Source organism: Canis lupus, chromosome X (assembly GCF_003254725.2).
Source record: "Canis lupus dingo isolate Sandy chromosome X, ASM325472v2, whole genome shotgun sequence".
NCBI classification, from domain to species: Eukaryota; Metazoa; Chordata; class Mammalia; order Carnivora; family Canidae; genus Canis; species Canis lupus.
Window position 1 is genome coordinate 49,071,962 of NC_064281.1, and position 16,206 is coordinate 49,088,167.

A 16,206-nucleotide genomic window follows, 5' to 3' on the forward strand; every position below is an offset into this window, starting at 1 on the left:
TCTTCTTCTCTCTACCATGGTTTATTGGCTTTCTTTAGTAATATACTTGGATCCTTACTCTATTATTTGCATTTCTTTTATGTTTTTTTTGATTTGTGATTACCATTTGGTTTATATAAACACCTTCTGCATATAGCAGTCTATATTAAGCTGATGGTCACTTGATTTTGAACTCATTCTTTCCTTCTCTCTCCTTCACATTGCAGATATTTGGTATTATATTTTATATCCTTCTATTTTGTGCTTCTCTTGATCGATTTTACTTAATTTTTTTTTGCCTTTGAGTTTCCTGTTTTTCATACCCTTACTTATTGATTCTTGGTTTCAACTTACAGAATGTTCCTTAACATTTTTTTGTAGGACTGATTTAGTGGTCATGAATTCTTTTAACCTTTGTTTATCTGGGAAACTCTATCTCTTCTATTCTGAATGACAGCCTTGCTGGATAAAGTATTCTTGGCTGCAGATATTTTTCTTTCAGTACTTTGAATATTTAGACCACTTTCTTCTGGTCTACAAAGTTTCTGCTGAAAAATCCTCTGACTGGTTTATGGGTTTTTCTTTGTATCCAGCCTTCTTCTTTTCCTTGAAACATTTAAAATTCTTTGTTACTATTTTTTTTTTGCCAAATTTATTACTATGTGTCTTGGTGTTGACCTCCTTGAGTTGAATTTGTCAGGGCAATCTCTGTGCCTCCTGGATCGCTCTTTCCCTCCCCAGATTCAAGAATTTTCCAGTTATTATTTCTTCAAATACATTTTCTGCCCCACCCCTTCTCTCTCTTCTTCTGGGATCCCTATAATGCAATGTTATTACATTTGATGGAGTCACTGAGTTCTCTAAAGCCTATTCTAATTATGCAGTGTTTGTTTGTCTCTCACCTTCTCAGGACAAGCAACGTAATTTTAAAAAGAGCAAAATAGTATATTAAAAGTATGAAACACTATGATTATATGGGATTTATCCCAATCCAATTCACTACATTAACATATTAGAAATGGGTAGGAAATATCAGAAAGGGAGACAGAACATAAAGACTCCTAACTCTGGGAAACGAACTAGGGGTGGTGGAAGGGGAGGAGGGCGGGGGCTGGGGGTGAATGGGTGACGGGCACTGAGGGGGGCACTTGATGGGATGAGCACTGGGTGTTATTCTGTATGTTGGCAAATTGAGCACCAATAAAAAATAAATTTATTATTTAAAAAATATTAAAATGAAAAGTCATACAATCATTTCAGTAGATACACAAGCATTTGAAAAAAAATCATATATGATAAAAAACCACCAGTAAATTATGATTAGAAGGAAATGTTCCCAATATGATAAAGGCCAACTATGAAAATCCTAAAGCTAATATCATTCTCAAGGCTGAAATATGGAATGCTTGCCCGTAAGATCAAGTACAGAACAAAAGATGCTTGCTTTTTACCATTTGACCAGTGCAATAAGACATGAAAAGGAAAGAGAAGGCATATAGATTATATATAAAGAAATAAAACCTAATGTAGCATTGTGTGTCAACGATTCTTAAAAATTAAAAAAAAAACAAGCAAAGTGGAGAAATAAACTGTCTGTTCAGAAATAACATATGATTATAAGTATATAGAATCCTAAGGAATCTACAAAAAATATTATAACCAATTATTAAATTCAGTAATGTGTCAGGATTCAACTTCAATACACAAGAATCAATTGTATTTAGCTATCACAGCAACAAACTATAGGAAATTGAAATAAAAATACATTTATATTAGCAGCAAAAAAACCCACCTAGAAATAATTTTTAAAAAATAACGGCAAGATTTATACAATGAAGACTAGAAATAATGCTAGAAGAAATTGTAGAAAACTTAGATATTTGGTCATAGAGCTGAAAGTCTATAAATTTTCCGAAAATTGGTCTACAGATTTAATTCTATCCTAATCAAAATGGCAGCAGTGTTTTTTTTTTTTGCTTGTTTGTTTTTTGGTAGAACTTAACAAGCTGATTCCCCCCACCTCAGTTTTACTGAGAAAAAATGGACATACATCACTGTAATAGTTTAAGGTATACACCATGATGGTTTGATTTATATATGTTGTGAAATGACTCTATAATAGGATAACATCCATCACCTCCTATAGTTACAATAAAGATAAGAGAACAAGGTGCCTAGGTGGCTCAGTCGGTTAAGTGTCTGACTCTTGACCTCAGCTCAGATCTCGATCTCAGGCTCATGTGTTCAAGTCCCACATCAGGCTCCACAATGTGGAGCCTACTTAAAAAAAAGAAGAGAAAATATTACAACCTTTGATGGGATGAATTTATATGGAGCCTACTTAAAAAAAAAGAAGAGAAAATATTACAACCTTTGATGGGATGAATTTATATAGAAATACAAATCACCTATAATAGCCAAAATTATTTTGAAGAAGAATGAATTTGGAGCACTTAAACTACCTGCTTTCAAGACTTGCTATGAAGCTACATTAATCAAGGCAACATGAGAAAAAAAATTTTTTTTACCTATGTATGGTGATAGATGCTAGCTGGCTGGCCTTATTGTGATCATATTTTTCGTAATCATTTTGCAATATATGCAAATATCAAATCATTATGTTGTACACCTGAAACTAATGTTATATGTCAATTATATCTCAATAAAAATAGCAACAAGAAATAACAGTATGGTATTTGAATATGAATACCCACATATGTCACTGGAACACAATAATGTCCCTAAAAATAAACACCCACATATATGATTGACTTTTGATCAACGTGTCCAAGTAATTCAATGTAGGAGCTAAGTTTTTTCATAAGTGGTGCTGGAACAACTAGATATACGTATGAAAACAAATTAACTGTGACTCCTATATTGTACCATATATAAAAATTACCTGAAAATAAAATCATAGACCTATATAGTAAACAAAACGACACAATTTCTATAACAAAACAGGATAAAATCTGGTGACCTTGGGTTAGGCAAAATTTTCTTAAATAAGACCCAAAACACATGAACCATTAAAGAAAAAAATGATAAATTGAATTTTAACAAAATTAAAAGTTTATGCTATTCAAAGACAGTGTTAAGAAAATTAAAGGCTAAGCCACAAACTGGGAGAAAAATCTTTGCAAATCACATATCTGACCAATAACTTAGGAATGACAAATTAAAAATTTCTCAAAACTGAACAATAAGAAAATAAACAATCTACTTAGAAGTGGAAAAAAGACATGAACAGACATTTCACCAAAGATTTTATACAGATGGCAATTAAGTACATGAAAAAATGCTCAACATTATTGGCCATTAGGGAAATACAAATTAAAATTACAAGGAAATACCACTACATGCCTATTAGAATGGCAAAAAACAAAAACAAAAACAAAGAAACAAACAAACTACCATGAAACTATTACCATGTAGTAATACCCCAGATGGAAACAACCTAGTAAACAACCCAGATATCTTGGAATGCACTAGTGAATGGGTGATATATTCATAAAATGGAATATTACTAAGTAATAAAAAAGAACCAACTACTGATACATAGAACACCATGGATGATATATCAAAGGCATTTTGTTAAGTAAAAGAAGCTAAATACAAAGACTATTACTATATTATTCCATTTATATGACACTGCAGAAAAAGTAAAATTATGGTAAAATTATTATGGCCCTCAGTATTTAGCAAGGGCCAGGAGTGAGAGCAGGGATCGGCTTCAGAGGGAGAATAAGAAAACCTATTGAAATGATAGAAATATTATGTATCTTGATTATATGGTAGTTATACAACTATATACATTTGTTAAAATTCATCAAATTATAAACTAAAAATTGGTCAATCTTACTGTATGTAAATTACACCTAAACAAAGCTGAGAAAAATGACATTGTAGAACTGAATAAGAAAAGGGTAAACCATCAAATTTTTTAAAAAGGCAAAATAACATGTAAAAAAATGATAATGTACCATGATTAGGTAGGCTTTATTCCAGCAATATAATGCTCATTTAACATAAAAAAATTAATGCAAATTTGCAACTTTAATAGATTAAGAGGTAAAAAAGCATGTGATCATTTCAACAGATCAATGGTACTTTTTGTCCCCCAGGGGACATTTGATATTGTCTGGAGACATTTTTGGTTGTCACAATTCAGTGGTATTGGGGTACTACAGGCCTTCAGTGGGTAGAGTACATGAATGCTGTTAAACACACTATCATGCACAAGGCAGAGAACCACTATTCTATATTCTACTTTCCCAATAATTATTGTGTTTATGATATCGATACATATTGCTATAAGTTACATACATCTAGTCTATTGTTTGTTACTATAACTACATATATCTAGTCTGTTGCTTCTTGCAACACAATACCCCATAGTAAGCATCCTCTATATGTTTCTTATTCATCCCCTGGTGGTAAATACCTAAATTGCTTCTAATTGCACTCCACCACATACAAGATTACTATGCAATTAACAGCCTTGCAAATGTTCCCTCATGAACCTCTGTATGGAAACACTATGTCATACATATGTTTAGCTTTGATAAATATCGCCCAGGTGCTTTCTGAAATGGCTGAACCGTTTTAAACACTGTGCAGAAAAAGCTAATTTATTAGGCCTAAGACTACTATTCTTAGAAAGACCTGCTTGGAAGGTTGGTTGTTAGCTGGTATCTTTGAACTTGGATCTCAGGAGGGTTCTTACATTCCCTGACAAGACTGGTTCACTGTGTCTACAAAGTTTGTATACACAATGTGGTTTATGCTGAACACCTGCTTCCCTTCCGGGAGTCTGGAACTTTGGTATATTCTAGGCAGAGCATGCCTACATGACCGGTCCCCCATAAAAAACTTGGTTACTAATTCCCTAATGAGTTTCTCTGATAGAAAACATTTCACAGGTGTTGTTACAACTCATTGCAAGGGGAACTGAATGTATCTTATGTGACTTCACAGGGAAAGGTGTCTTGGAAGCTTATCCCTAGTTTCCTTCAGACTTTTCACCATGTGTCTTTTCCTTTTGCTGATTTTGCTTTGCATCCTTTAGCTATAATAAATCATAGCCATGAGTATGACTATATGCTGATTCCTATGAGTCCTTCTAGGTAATCACCTAATGTAAGAGTGGTCTTAGGGACAGTCCCCCAACAAATATCCCTTATGGGGAATTTGCAAAAAGATTTACTTCTGGGCAGCCCGGTGGCTCAGTGGTTTAGCGACGCCTTCAGCCCAGGGTATGATCCTGGAGACCCACGATTGAGTCCCACGTCGGGCTCCCTGCATGGAGCCTGTTTCTCCCTCTGCCTGTGTCTGTGCCTCTCTCACTGTGTGTGTCTTTCATGAATAAATAAATAAAACCTTTAAAAAAAGATTTACTCCTAAGTTGCACCTTTTCTGTGTCATTTGAATTTCGTATCATGAGCACATATTACCTTTACATACTTTATACAAAGGAGGAGAAGAGTTGTCAGAACAACTAACTCATCTGGGAATGAGACCCAAAAGATAGAGAACCACAGAAGTGTACAATGAAACCTTCTTGTATTCCAGATAAGGAAGCACAAAAAAGGTAAGGGATTTACCCAAAATTACCTAAACAATCATTACAGACACAGGACTCAAATCCTTGCTTGGCTATTTCCTAGTGTTCCTTCCTCTAGGTCACAAGGTCCCTTTTCCTACATTTGTCACTTGTCACTTCCTCTACCTTATTGCTCTCTTCTAAATGCCTTGAAGGGGCCTACTTTCATGCTGACTACATTTCGTAGATTCTTAGATTTTTCCATGCAGTGAATATGTTCAGAGCCTTTTGCAAAACAATGGTTCCTAGAGAAACTGAACCCAACAGGTACAGAAAAAAGAAAATGAAGAAAACCCTACTGGTAGCTTTCTTGAAGGAGAGAAAAAAGGGAAGACAATGGTAAAGAAAGAGTCCTAGGCCAAATCACAGTACCCTTCCTAATTTCTCATACCTTGGCAAGGAGGTTTCATCAGGGTTATAGGAATCTATTCCTCCACCACAGGACAAAAAACTGGGCGGGACCAGACAGTTCAAACACTCCTTCCATTTTTTTCCTAACTCCTCTCAAAACCCTTCCCAAGGGGGAAGATGCTTACGTGCTCCAGGAAGCAGGGTCCTATCTCACTGAGGTGGGGATCATCATTGTTGTACTGTTTTTCCAGGTCTCTTACGAAGCCCATCTGAAACCTATAGATGTCTTCAATGTTTCCAAAGATCACCTTCAGTTGCTCATCACTGAACATGTCCCTTCTCTTCCGGCATTGCTTCAGGTAGCCCTGCACACAAAGGTAAAGTCCAGGATGAGGATGTTCCTGACTCCATGAGGGCTTTATCATTTATTAAGCCCTAAGAAAGTTCATTAATATTTTATGAAATAGGAAATAATCATTTCCATTTTTCATATAAGAAAATTAAGGTTGAAAGAAGTAAGTCACTCTACCAGTGAGTAATTAGGAAAGCTGGATCATAAGCAAAGTTCTTGAGATGCAGAATCCAGAGTATAAAGCTTTCCCCAGCATTCTCTGTGAAAAAGAACGCAAAAGTCATAGGGCCCTTTCTCAGAAGCTGATTAAGCACAAGCATTTTTACTCCTTTTAGTCAATATTTATTTAGCTGGATCCATTCACAATCTCAAAAGTTCCCATTTCTTATAGGACCAATCCAAAATGTATTAATAACATTGACAACAATTTGGAAACAAGCCAAGTCAGGAAAAATTCCCAAAAGGGAATATGAATTAATGAAGCCTAAAAATTCCTTAAAGACAATGTCTTAACCATATAAGATAGCTGACTGCAAAGACCATTTGGATAAGCTTGGCCAACAAGTCCACAAATGCCCAGGCATGGTGTTTTTAACATAGTGCTCAGGACACATTCATGAATAAACAGATGAATTAATACAGCTAGTCACTGATGAAAGAGTAGAATCAATGAAACATATTCTTGATCTGATATGAGACGACTAAGATTATATAACCAGACTCAGGGCACACTGTAAGTCAGGGAAAGAAGAAAGGAAAGGAAAGGAAGGAAGGAAAGAAAAAAAGGGAAGGGAGGGAAAGAAAGGAAGGAAGGAAAGAAGAAAGAAAGAGAAAAGAGGAGAAAGAGAGAAAGAAAGATACAGACAGAAAGAGAAAAAGAGAAAGAGAGAAAGAGAGACAGAAAGACCAGCCATCATCATTCCATTCTGAACCAACTGATATAAAGTTTTAATGGCGACCGTATTCATTAGAAATCATTAGCACATGACAATATTCTTGGTAAGACTAAATTATGGTTGTTTGCTTTCATCTAAAAGTGAAATATAATTTTTGTAACACCTTAAGTGTTGAGGCCTTAATAAGTAACATTGTAGTGATAGGTTAACAACTGTCTATTCCTCCACTTGGTCTCCTCTTAATATAGCTTCCAATGGAACCATTACTCTAGGCATCCTCATCCCTTGCTTCAAAGCCGTTTATCAACACCTAGCAAAATCTCCCTTCTCACCCTCCAGTTCAGCCATCAAATACTAAGTGTCTTTCAACAATGTGTAAATTAATAGTCTGTGCCTGCATTGGCATTTAACTAATGACTAATGTTTTCTTTGATTGACATGCTCAAGATGTCCTATATTCATTCATATCCAATTCCTGACCAGGAAGAAGATGCCTTCTATTTCCAGAATACCCTAAATGATACTCCCTTTACTGCAGTAGCTCCCCAAATTCTGCCTCCCTAGAAAGCATTCATTGACTAAGGATAGAAGAATAAACTCCCTGCCTAATATGTAACTCCCAGGGTTTCCATGCTTCTGTCTCCATACTCCATCTCTCTTTCTCTCTCTCACCCTATCACCTTTAGAAGTGTATCAGCTATAGTGGAGAAGGGAACATATAATCTAGCAGGAACATTTCTATCTTGACACTAGGCGAAGAGAGATAGATTTCCTAATCCCACTCCCAATTTTCCTCCCTAAAATAAGCCTGTGAGCACAGCTGGAAAAAAAATTGGTAACAATGTCACATCAGCACGTCATTTCTGGATAAGCAGTAGGTATTGGTTGGTAACCACATTGGAAGACATAAGAAGCCAGGCTGGAGAGCTCATTCAATCCCTGAGAAGTCAGTTCAAAAAATACTTAGTTTTGTTCACTGCTCCTATTTGAGAGATCTCAGGGAAATAACAAATTAGCATCACATCCCCAAAGTATAGGAGGGATGTTAGAGCTCAGCATTGCTATGGAATATAACAGAAATGAAGAAGAAAGAAAAGAGTGGGTTCTGGTAAAGAAAGAACTGATAGAGATGTCAGTGCAGCTTCCTAATTCCCTAAATATGCTGTTTATTGCCATTATCAAGAACATCATTTTCTTTCTCTTAGAGTATATGTGTTGTAGCAAGGGAATATGAGCGATATATGAGGAGAAATGTAACTGTCCATAGGACGGGGAGACCCTACAATATTCTGTCAACTGTTTTTCTTAAAAGCTAATTTAATAGCTTTAAATATGATGATAGAAGTCTCTTCAACAAACAGTGTTGGGAAAATTGGACACGCAGAAGAATGAAACTGGACCACTTTCTTATACCAGACACAAAAATAAATTCAAAATGGATGAAAGAATGGTGCTGGGAAAATTGGACATCCACAAGCAGAAGAATGAAAGTAGACCATTCTCTTATGTCATACACAAAGAGAAACTCAAAATGGATGAAAGATATAAATGTGATACAAGATTCCATCAAAATCCCAGAGGAGAACACAGGCAACACCCTTTTTGAACTCGGCCACAGTAACTTCTTGCAAGATACATCTAGGATGGTGAGGGAAACAAAAGGAAAAATGAATTATTGGGACTTCATCAAGATAAGAAGCTTCTGCACAGCAAAAGAAACAGTCAACAAAACTAAAAGTCAACCTACAGAATGGGAGAAGATAATTGCAAAGGAACTATCAAATAAAGGGCGATTATCCAAGATCTATAAAGAACTTATTAAACTCCACAGCAAAGAAACAAACAATCCAATCATGAAATGGGCAAAAGACATGAACAGAAATTTCACAGAGGAAGGCATAGATATGGCCAACAAGCACATGAGAAAATGCTACGCATCACTGGCCCTCAGGGAACTACAAATCAAAACCACAATGAGATACCACCTCACACCAGTGAAAATGGGGAAAATTAACAAGGCAGGAAACCACAAATGTTGGAGAGGATGTGGAGAAAGGGGAACCCTCTTGCACTGTTGGTGCAAATGTGAACTGGTGCAGCCACTCTGGAAAACTGTGTGGAGGTTCCTCAGAGTTAAAAATAGATCTGCCGAAGGACCCAGCAATTGCACTGCTTGGGATTTACCCCAAAGATACAGATGCAGTGAAACGCCAGAACACCTGCACCCCGATGTTTCTAGCAGCAATGTCCACAACAGCCAAACCGTGGAAGGAGCCTCGGTGTCCATCGAAAGATGAATGGATAAAGAAGTTGTGGTCTATGTATACAATGGAATATTACTCAGCCATTAGAAATGACAAATACCCACCATTTGTTTTGATGTGGATGGAACTGGAGGTATTATGCTGAGTGAAATAAGTCAATCGGAGAAGGACAAACATTATATGGTCTCATTCATTTGGGGAATATAAAAATTAGTGAAAGGGAATAAAGGGAAAGGAGAGAAAATGAGTGAAAATATCAGTGAGGGTGACAAAACATGAGAGACACCTAACTCTGGGAAATGAACAAGGGTTAGTGGAAAGGGAGGTGGGCCGGGGGTTGGGGTGACTGGGTGATGAGCACTGAGGGGGGCACTTGGCAGGATGAGCACTGGGTGTTATGCTATATGTTGGCAAATTGAACTCCAATAAAAAATTTTTTTAAATGGATGAAAGACCTGAATGTGAGACAGGAATCCATCAAAATCCTAGAGGAGAACACAAGCAGCAATCTCTTTGACCTCAGTCACAGCAACACCTCTCTAGACATGTCTCCAGAGGCAAGGGAAACGAAAGCAAAAATGAACTACTGGGACTTCATCAAGATAAAATGCTTTTGCACAACAAAGGAAACAGTTAACAAAACTAAAAGACAATGTGCAGAATGGGGGATGGTATGCGCAGATGTTTTATCAGATAAAGGACTAGTATCCAAAATGTATAAAGAACTTATCAAACTCAACATGCAAAAAAAATTTTAAAAATCCAGTCAAGAAATGGGCAGAAGACATGAACAGATATTTCTCCAAAGGAAACCTGGCCAACAGACACATGAAAAAATATTCGACATCATTTAGCATCTGGGAAATACAAATCAAAACCACAATGAGACATCACCTCGCACCAGTCAGAATGGCTAAAATGGACAAGTCAAGAAACAACAGATGTTGGGGAGGGTTCAGAGAAAGAGGAATCCTCCTACACTGTTGGTGGGAGTGTAAACTGATGCAGCCACTCTGGAAAAAAGTATGGAGCTTCTTCAAAAAGTTAAAAATAGAGCTATCTAGCAATTGTACTAGTAGGTATTTATTCAGAGTATGAATATATTGATTCCAAGGGGCATATACATCTCAATGTTTATAGCAGCAATGTCCACAATAGCCAAAATACGGAAAGAGCCAGACGCCCATCAACAAATGAATGGCAAAGAAGATGTGGCAGATATTTACAGTGGAATATTATTTATCTTTTTGACGCCCATCAAAAAGAATGAAATCGGGATCCCTGGGTGGCGCAGCAGTTTGGCGCCCTGCCTTTGGCCCAGGGCACGATCCCGGAGACCCGGGATTGAATCCCACATCGGGCTCCCGGTGCATGGAGCCTGCTTCTCCCTCTGCCTGTGTCTCTGCCTCTCTCTCTCTCTCTGTAACTATCATAAATAAATAAAAAATTAAAAAAAAAAAAAAGAATGAAATCTTGCCCTGTGCAATGATGTGAATGGATTTAGGGGCTATTATGCTAAGTGGAATAAGTCAGTCAAAAAACAAATACCATATAATTTCACTCATATGTGAAATTTAAGTAAGAAAAAGATGAATGTAGGTGAAGGGAAGGAAAAAGAAAATAAGATGAAAACAGAGAGGGAGGCAAACTTTTAGTGACTGTTAATTATGGGAAATAAACTGTAGGCTGATGGAGGAGAGGTGGGTAGAGAGATGTGGTAATTGGGTGGTGGGCATGAAAGAGGGCATTTGATGTGATGAGAACTGGGTGTTATGTGCAATTGATTAATCACTGGATTCTATCTCTGAAACTAATAAAAAATGGCAGTGAATACATACCTACCAAAATTAATTTGCATGTAAATGTTCCAATCAAAACATACATAGTGTCAGAATGGATTAAAAAAATAAGACCTATATATATGTTGCCTACAAAAGACTCATTTTAGACCTAAAGATACCTGTAGATTGAAAGTGAGGGGACGGAGAAACATTTACCACACAAATATATGCCAAAGGAAAAGCCAGAATAGCAATAGTTTTACTGGACAGACTGAACTTTAAAACAAAGAATGTTAACAAGAGACAAAGAAGAACACCATATAAAATAAATGAGACAATCCAGAAGATACAATTGTAAATATTTATGCTTCCAACATGGGCGAACCCAAATAATATAAAACAATAACAAACACAAATGAACTAATTGATAATTATAAAATAATATTACGGGACTTTAAATGCCCCATTCATAGCAATGGACAAATCTTCTAAGCAGAAAATCAACAAGGAATTGCCTTTGAAAGATATACTGGAACAGATAGACTTAACAGACAGAATGAGAATATTCCATTCTAAAACAGCAGACTACACGTTCTTTTCAGGTACATATGGAATATTCTCTGGAAATCAAAGAAGAAATTTAAAAAAAATACATGGAAACAAATGACAATGAAACCATTGGAATGCAGAAAAAAGTAGCCCTAAGAAGGAGCTATAGAGCAATACATGCCTACCTTAAGAAGAAAGAAAAATCTGAAATGAACAATGTAACCTTACATCTAAAGGAGCTAGAAAAGGGACAACAAATGAATCCTAAAGCCAACAGATAAAGGAAATAACAAAGGTTAGATCAGAAAATAATGATGTTTATTAATGTTAATGTTTGTTAATGTTAATAATGATGAAATAATGTTTCTTAAAACAATAGAACACATCAATGAAATCAGAAGCTGGTTCTTTGAAAAAATTAATAAAATTGATAAAACCCTAGCTAGACTCATCAGAAAGAAAAAGGACATGACTCAAATAAATAAAATCACAAATGAGAGAGGAGAAATAACAACCAACATCACAGAGATACAAACAAGTATAAGAGAATATTATGAAAAACTAAATGCCAACAAATCAGAAAACTTGGGGAAAGAAAGAATAAATTCCTGAAAACATATAAATTACCAAAACTGAAACACTGAGAAATAGGAAAACCTGAACAGCCTAATAATATGCAAAAAAATTGAATCAGTATTAAAAATATCCCAAAGAACAAAAGCCCAAGATCAGATGGCTTCACAGGCAAAACCTACTAAACATTTAAAGAGGACTTAAAAACTATACTTTTCAAACTATTCCAAAAAATATAAAAGGAAGGAAACTTCCATATTCATTTTATGAAGTCAGCATTACCCTGACAACAAAACTAGATAAAGATTCTACTAAAAAAGAGAACTGTAGGCCAATATCCCTGATGAACATGGACGCAAAATTATTAACAAAACACTAGCAAACTAAATCCAACAATATATTTAAAAAGTTGATTCATTCAGCAGAATCAAGGGGGATTTATTCCTGGGTTGAAAGAGTGGTTCAATATTTGCAAATCAATCATATAATGATTACCTGTAATCACGTAATATATATATATATATATATATATATATATATATATATATATATATATAATATAATTATACCACATTAATAAAAGAAAGGTCAAGATCATATGATCAATTCAATAGCTGCAGAGAAAGCATTTGACAAAGTACAACATCCATTCATGGTAAAATCCCTCAACAAAGTAAGAATAAAGAGAACATACCTCAACATAATAAAGTTCATATATGAAAAATCCACAGCTAATTATCATCTCAATGGAGAAAAACTGAGAGCTTTCCCTCTACAGTCAGGAATAAGAGAGAGATGCCTATTCTCACCACTGTTATTATCATACTATTGGACATCCTAGACACAGAAATCAGACAACAAAAAGAAATAGCAGGCATCCAAATCATCAAGGAAGAACTCAAACTTTTAGTACTTGCAGATGACATGATACTCTAACAGAAAACCCTAAAAACTCTACCAAAAAATTACTAGAACTGATAGAGAAATTCAATAAAGTTTTAGGATATAAAATCAATGTACAGAAATCTGTTGCATTTATCTACACCAGTAATAAAGCACCAGAATGAGAAATGAAGGAATCAATCCCATTTACAATTACTTAAACCATAAGAAACCTAGGATTAAACCTAACCAAAGAGGGGAAAGACTTGTACTCTGAAAACAATAAAACACTTGTGAAAGAAATTGAAGATGACACAAAGAAATGGAAAGACATTCCATGCTCACAGATTAGAAGAAAAAATTGTTAAAATGTCTTTATTACCTAAAGCAACTTACACGTATAATGTAATCCCTAACAATATACCATCAGCATTTTTCACAGAGCTAGAGCCAACAATCTTAAAATTTCTATGGAACCACAAAAGACCCTAAATAGCCAAAGCAATCTTGAAAAAGAAAAGCATCACAATTCCAGACTTCAGGTTATACTGCAAAGCAGTAATGATCAACACAGTATATTTCTAGCACAAAAATAAACAAATAGATCAATGGAACAGAACAGAAAACCTAGAAATGAACCTAAATGGTTAATTTATCTTCAACAAAGCAGGAAAGAATATTCAATCGGAAAGCCAATCTCTTTAACAAATGGTACTGAAAATCGGACAGCAACATGCAAAAGAATGAAACTGGACCACTTCCTTACACCATTTACAAAAATAAATTCAAGGCTCCTTCCACAGTTTGGCTATCGTGGCCATTGCTGCTATAAACATCGGGGTGCAGGTGTCCCGGCGTTTCATTGCATTTGTATCTTTGGGGTAAATCCCCAACAGTGCAATTGCTGGGTCATAGGGCAGGTCTATTTTTAACTGTTTGAGGAACCTCCACACAGTTTTCCAGAGTGGCTGCACCAGTTCACATTCCCACCAACAGTGTATGAGGGTTCCCTTTTCTCCGCATCCTCTCCAACATTTGTGGTTTCCTGCCTTGTAAAGGGAATATAAGGGAAGGGGGAAGAAATGTGTGGGAAATATCAGAAAGGGAGACAGAACGTAAAGACTGCTAACTCTGGGAAACGAACTAGGGGTGGTGGAAGGGGAGGAGGGCGGGGGAGTGAATGGGTGAATGGGTGACGGGCACTGGGGGTTATTCTGTATGTTAGTAAGTTGAACACCAATAAAAAATAAATTAATTCTTCAAAAAAATAAAAATAAAAAAAAAATAAAAAGTAAAAAAAAAAATAAATAAATAAATTCAAAATGGATTAAAGTCTAAATGTGAGATCTGAAACCATCAAAATTCTAGAGGAGAACACAGGCAATAAATAACCTCTTTGACATTGGCCATTGCAACTTCTTCTAGATATGTCCCTTTTGAGAAAAAGGAAACAAAAGTAAAGATCAGCTGTTTGGACTTCCTCAAAATAACAAGATTCTGTACAGGAAGAAAACAATCAACAAAACTAAAAGGCAACCTACAGAATGGGAGAAGATGTTTGCAAATGACATATCTCATAAAGGGTTAGTATCCAAAATATATAAATAACTTATATTACCCAGCACCTAAAAAAAATAATTCAGCTTAAAAATGGGCAGAAGCTATGAATAGATATTTTTCTAAGACATCCAGATGGCCAACAGATTACATGAAAAGATGTTGAAAATCACCGACCACCACAGAAATACAAATTAAAACTGCGATGACATATCACCTCACACCTATTAGAATGGTAAAACACAAGAAATAACAAGTGTTGGCAAGGATATGGAGAAAGGGAAACCCTCTTACAGTGCTGCTGGGGAGTCAAACTGGTGCAGCCACTATGGAATACAGTATGGAGGTTCCTCAGAAAGTTAAAAATAGAACTACTGTACAATCCAGCAATTACACTAGTTTACCACCAAAAATACAAGAATACTAATTCAAAGGGATACATACACCCTTAGGTTTATAGAAGCATTATGAAAACAGTCCAAGTGCTCATCAACTGATAAATGCATAAAGATGTGCTATGTATATATACAATGGGAAATTACTCGGCCATGAAAGAATGAAATCTTGCCATTTGCAACAATGTGAATAGAGCTAGAGAGTATTATGCTATGTGAAATATTCAGAGAAATACAAATACCATATGATTTCATTCATATGTGGAATTTAAGAAACCAACTGAAAAAAATGAGCAAAGGGGAAAAAAAGAGGCAAACCAAGAAACAGATTTATAACTACACAGAACAAACTGATGGTTACCAGAAGAATAGTGGGTAGGGCAATGGGTTAAATATGTGGTGGGGATTAAGGAATGCACTTGTTCTGATGAGTACCAGGTGTTGTATGGAAGTGCTGATTCAATATATTGTACATCTGAAACTTAAATTATACTACATGTAAACTAGCTGGGATGTAAATAAAAACTTTCAAAAAACACTCTCTAGAAACTTAAAATAGTTCTAAATTAAGTAACATTAAAGAGCAGAAAACAAATGGTATGTCACCATAATTATAACTCTGTAAATACATATACACATAGACAGATTTTAAGCAATTATAAAAAATGCAGACAGTTTTGTTATATTTGGTGAATTATGATGGTCTGTTTTCCTATTTTTGAACTTCCTCTAATGTTTTTATGATTAAAAAAGGGGGAAAAGGTCTTTGTGAGTAAATGTCAAGATTGTAATCTCAAGAAGTCTGCCTTGAGAACAATATTATCAAGGAAAGAGGGAAAATCCAATATTTTCTCAAAAGTCTCCAGCCCTAGTGTTTCAGATACATGACTTGCTTAAGGGACTACAAACATAAACTGTCCTTATCAAGGAAATAGGACATAAGACTATGGGAGTAGTCAGAGAACCCCAAAATGTCATCTTTATCCCCTAACCAACACAACTATCTAGGCTTCTGAGAAAAGAAT

The 16,206-nt window shown here is 35.5% G+C and overlaps 1 protein-coding gene across 10 annotated transcripts in view; it reads right to left on the bottom strand.

The window, feature by feature from the left end:
- Positions 1-16,206, bottom strand: part of ARHGEF9 (Cdc42 guanine nucleotide exchange factor 9) — a 211,973-nt gene that overhangs the window by 75,592 nt on the left and 120,175 nt on the right. For 9 of the 10 annotated variants that reach the window (XM_049107480.1, XM_025436060.3, XM_025436051.3 and 6 more), the window contains one exon: positions 6,118-6,297. The exons of the other annotated variant lie outside the window; for it this stretch is intronic. In XM_049107480.1, the coding sequence (XP_048963437.1) occupies positions 6,118-6,297 (180 nt within the window). The remainder of the gene's footprint in view (positions 1-6,117; positions 6,298-16,206) is intronic. 10 annotated transcript variants of the gene reach the window in all.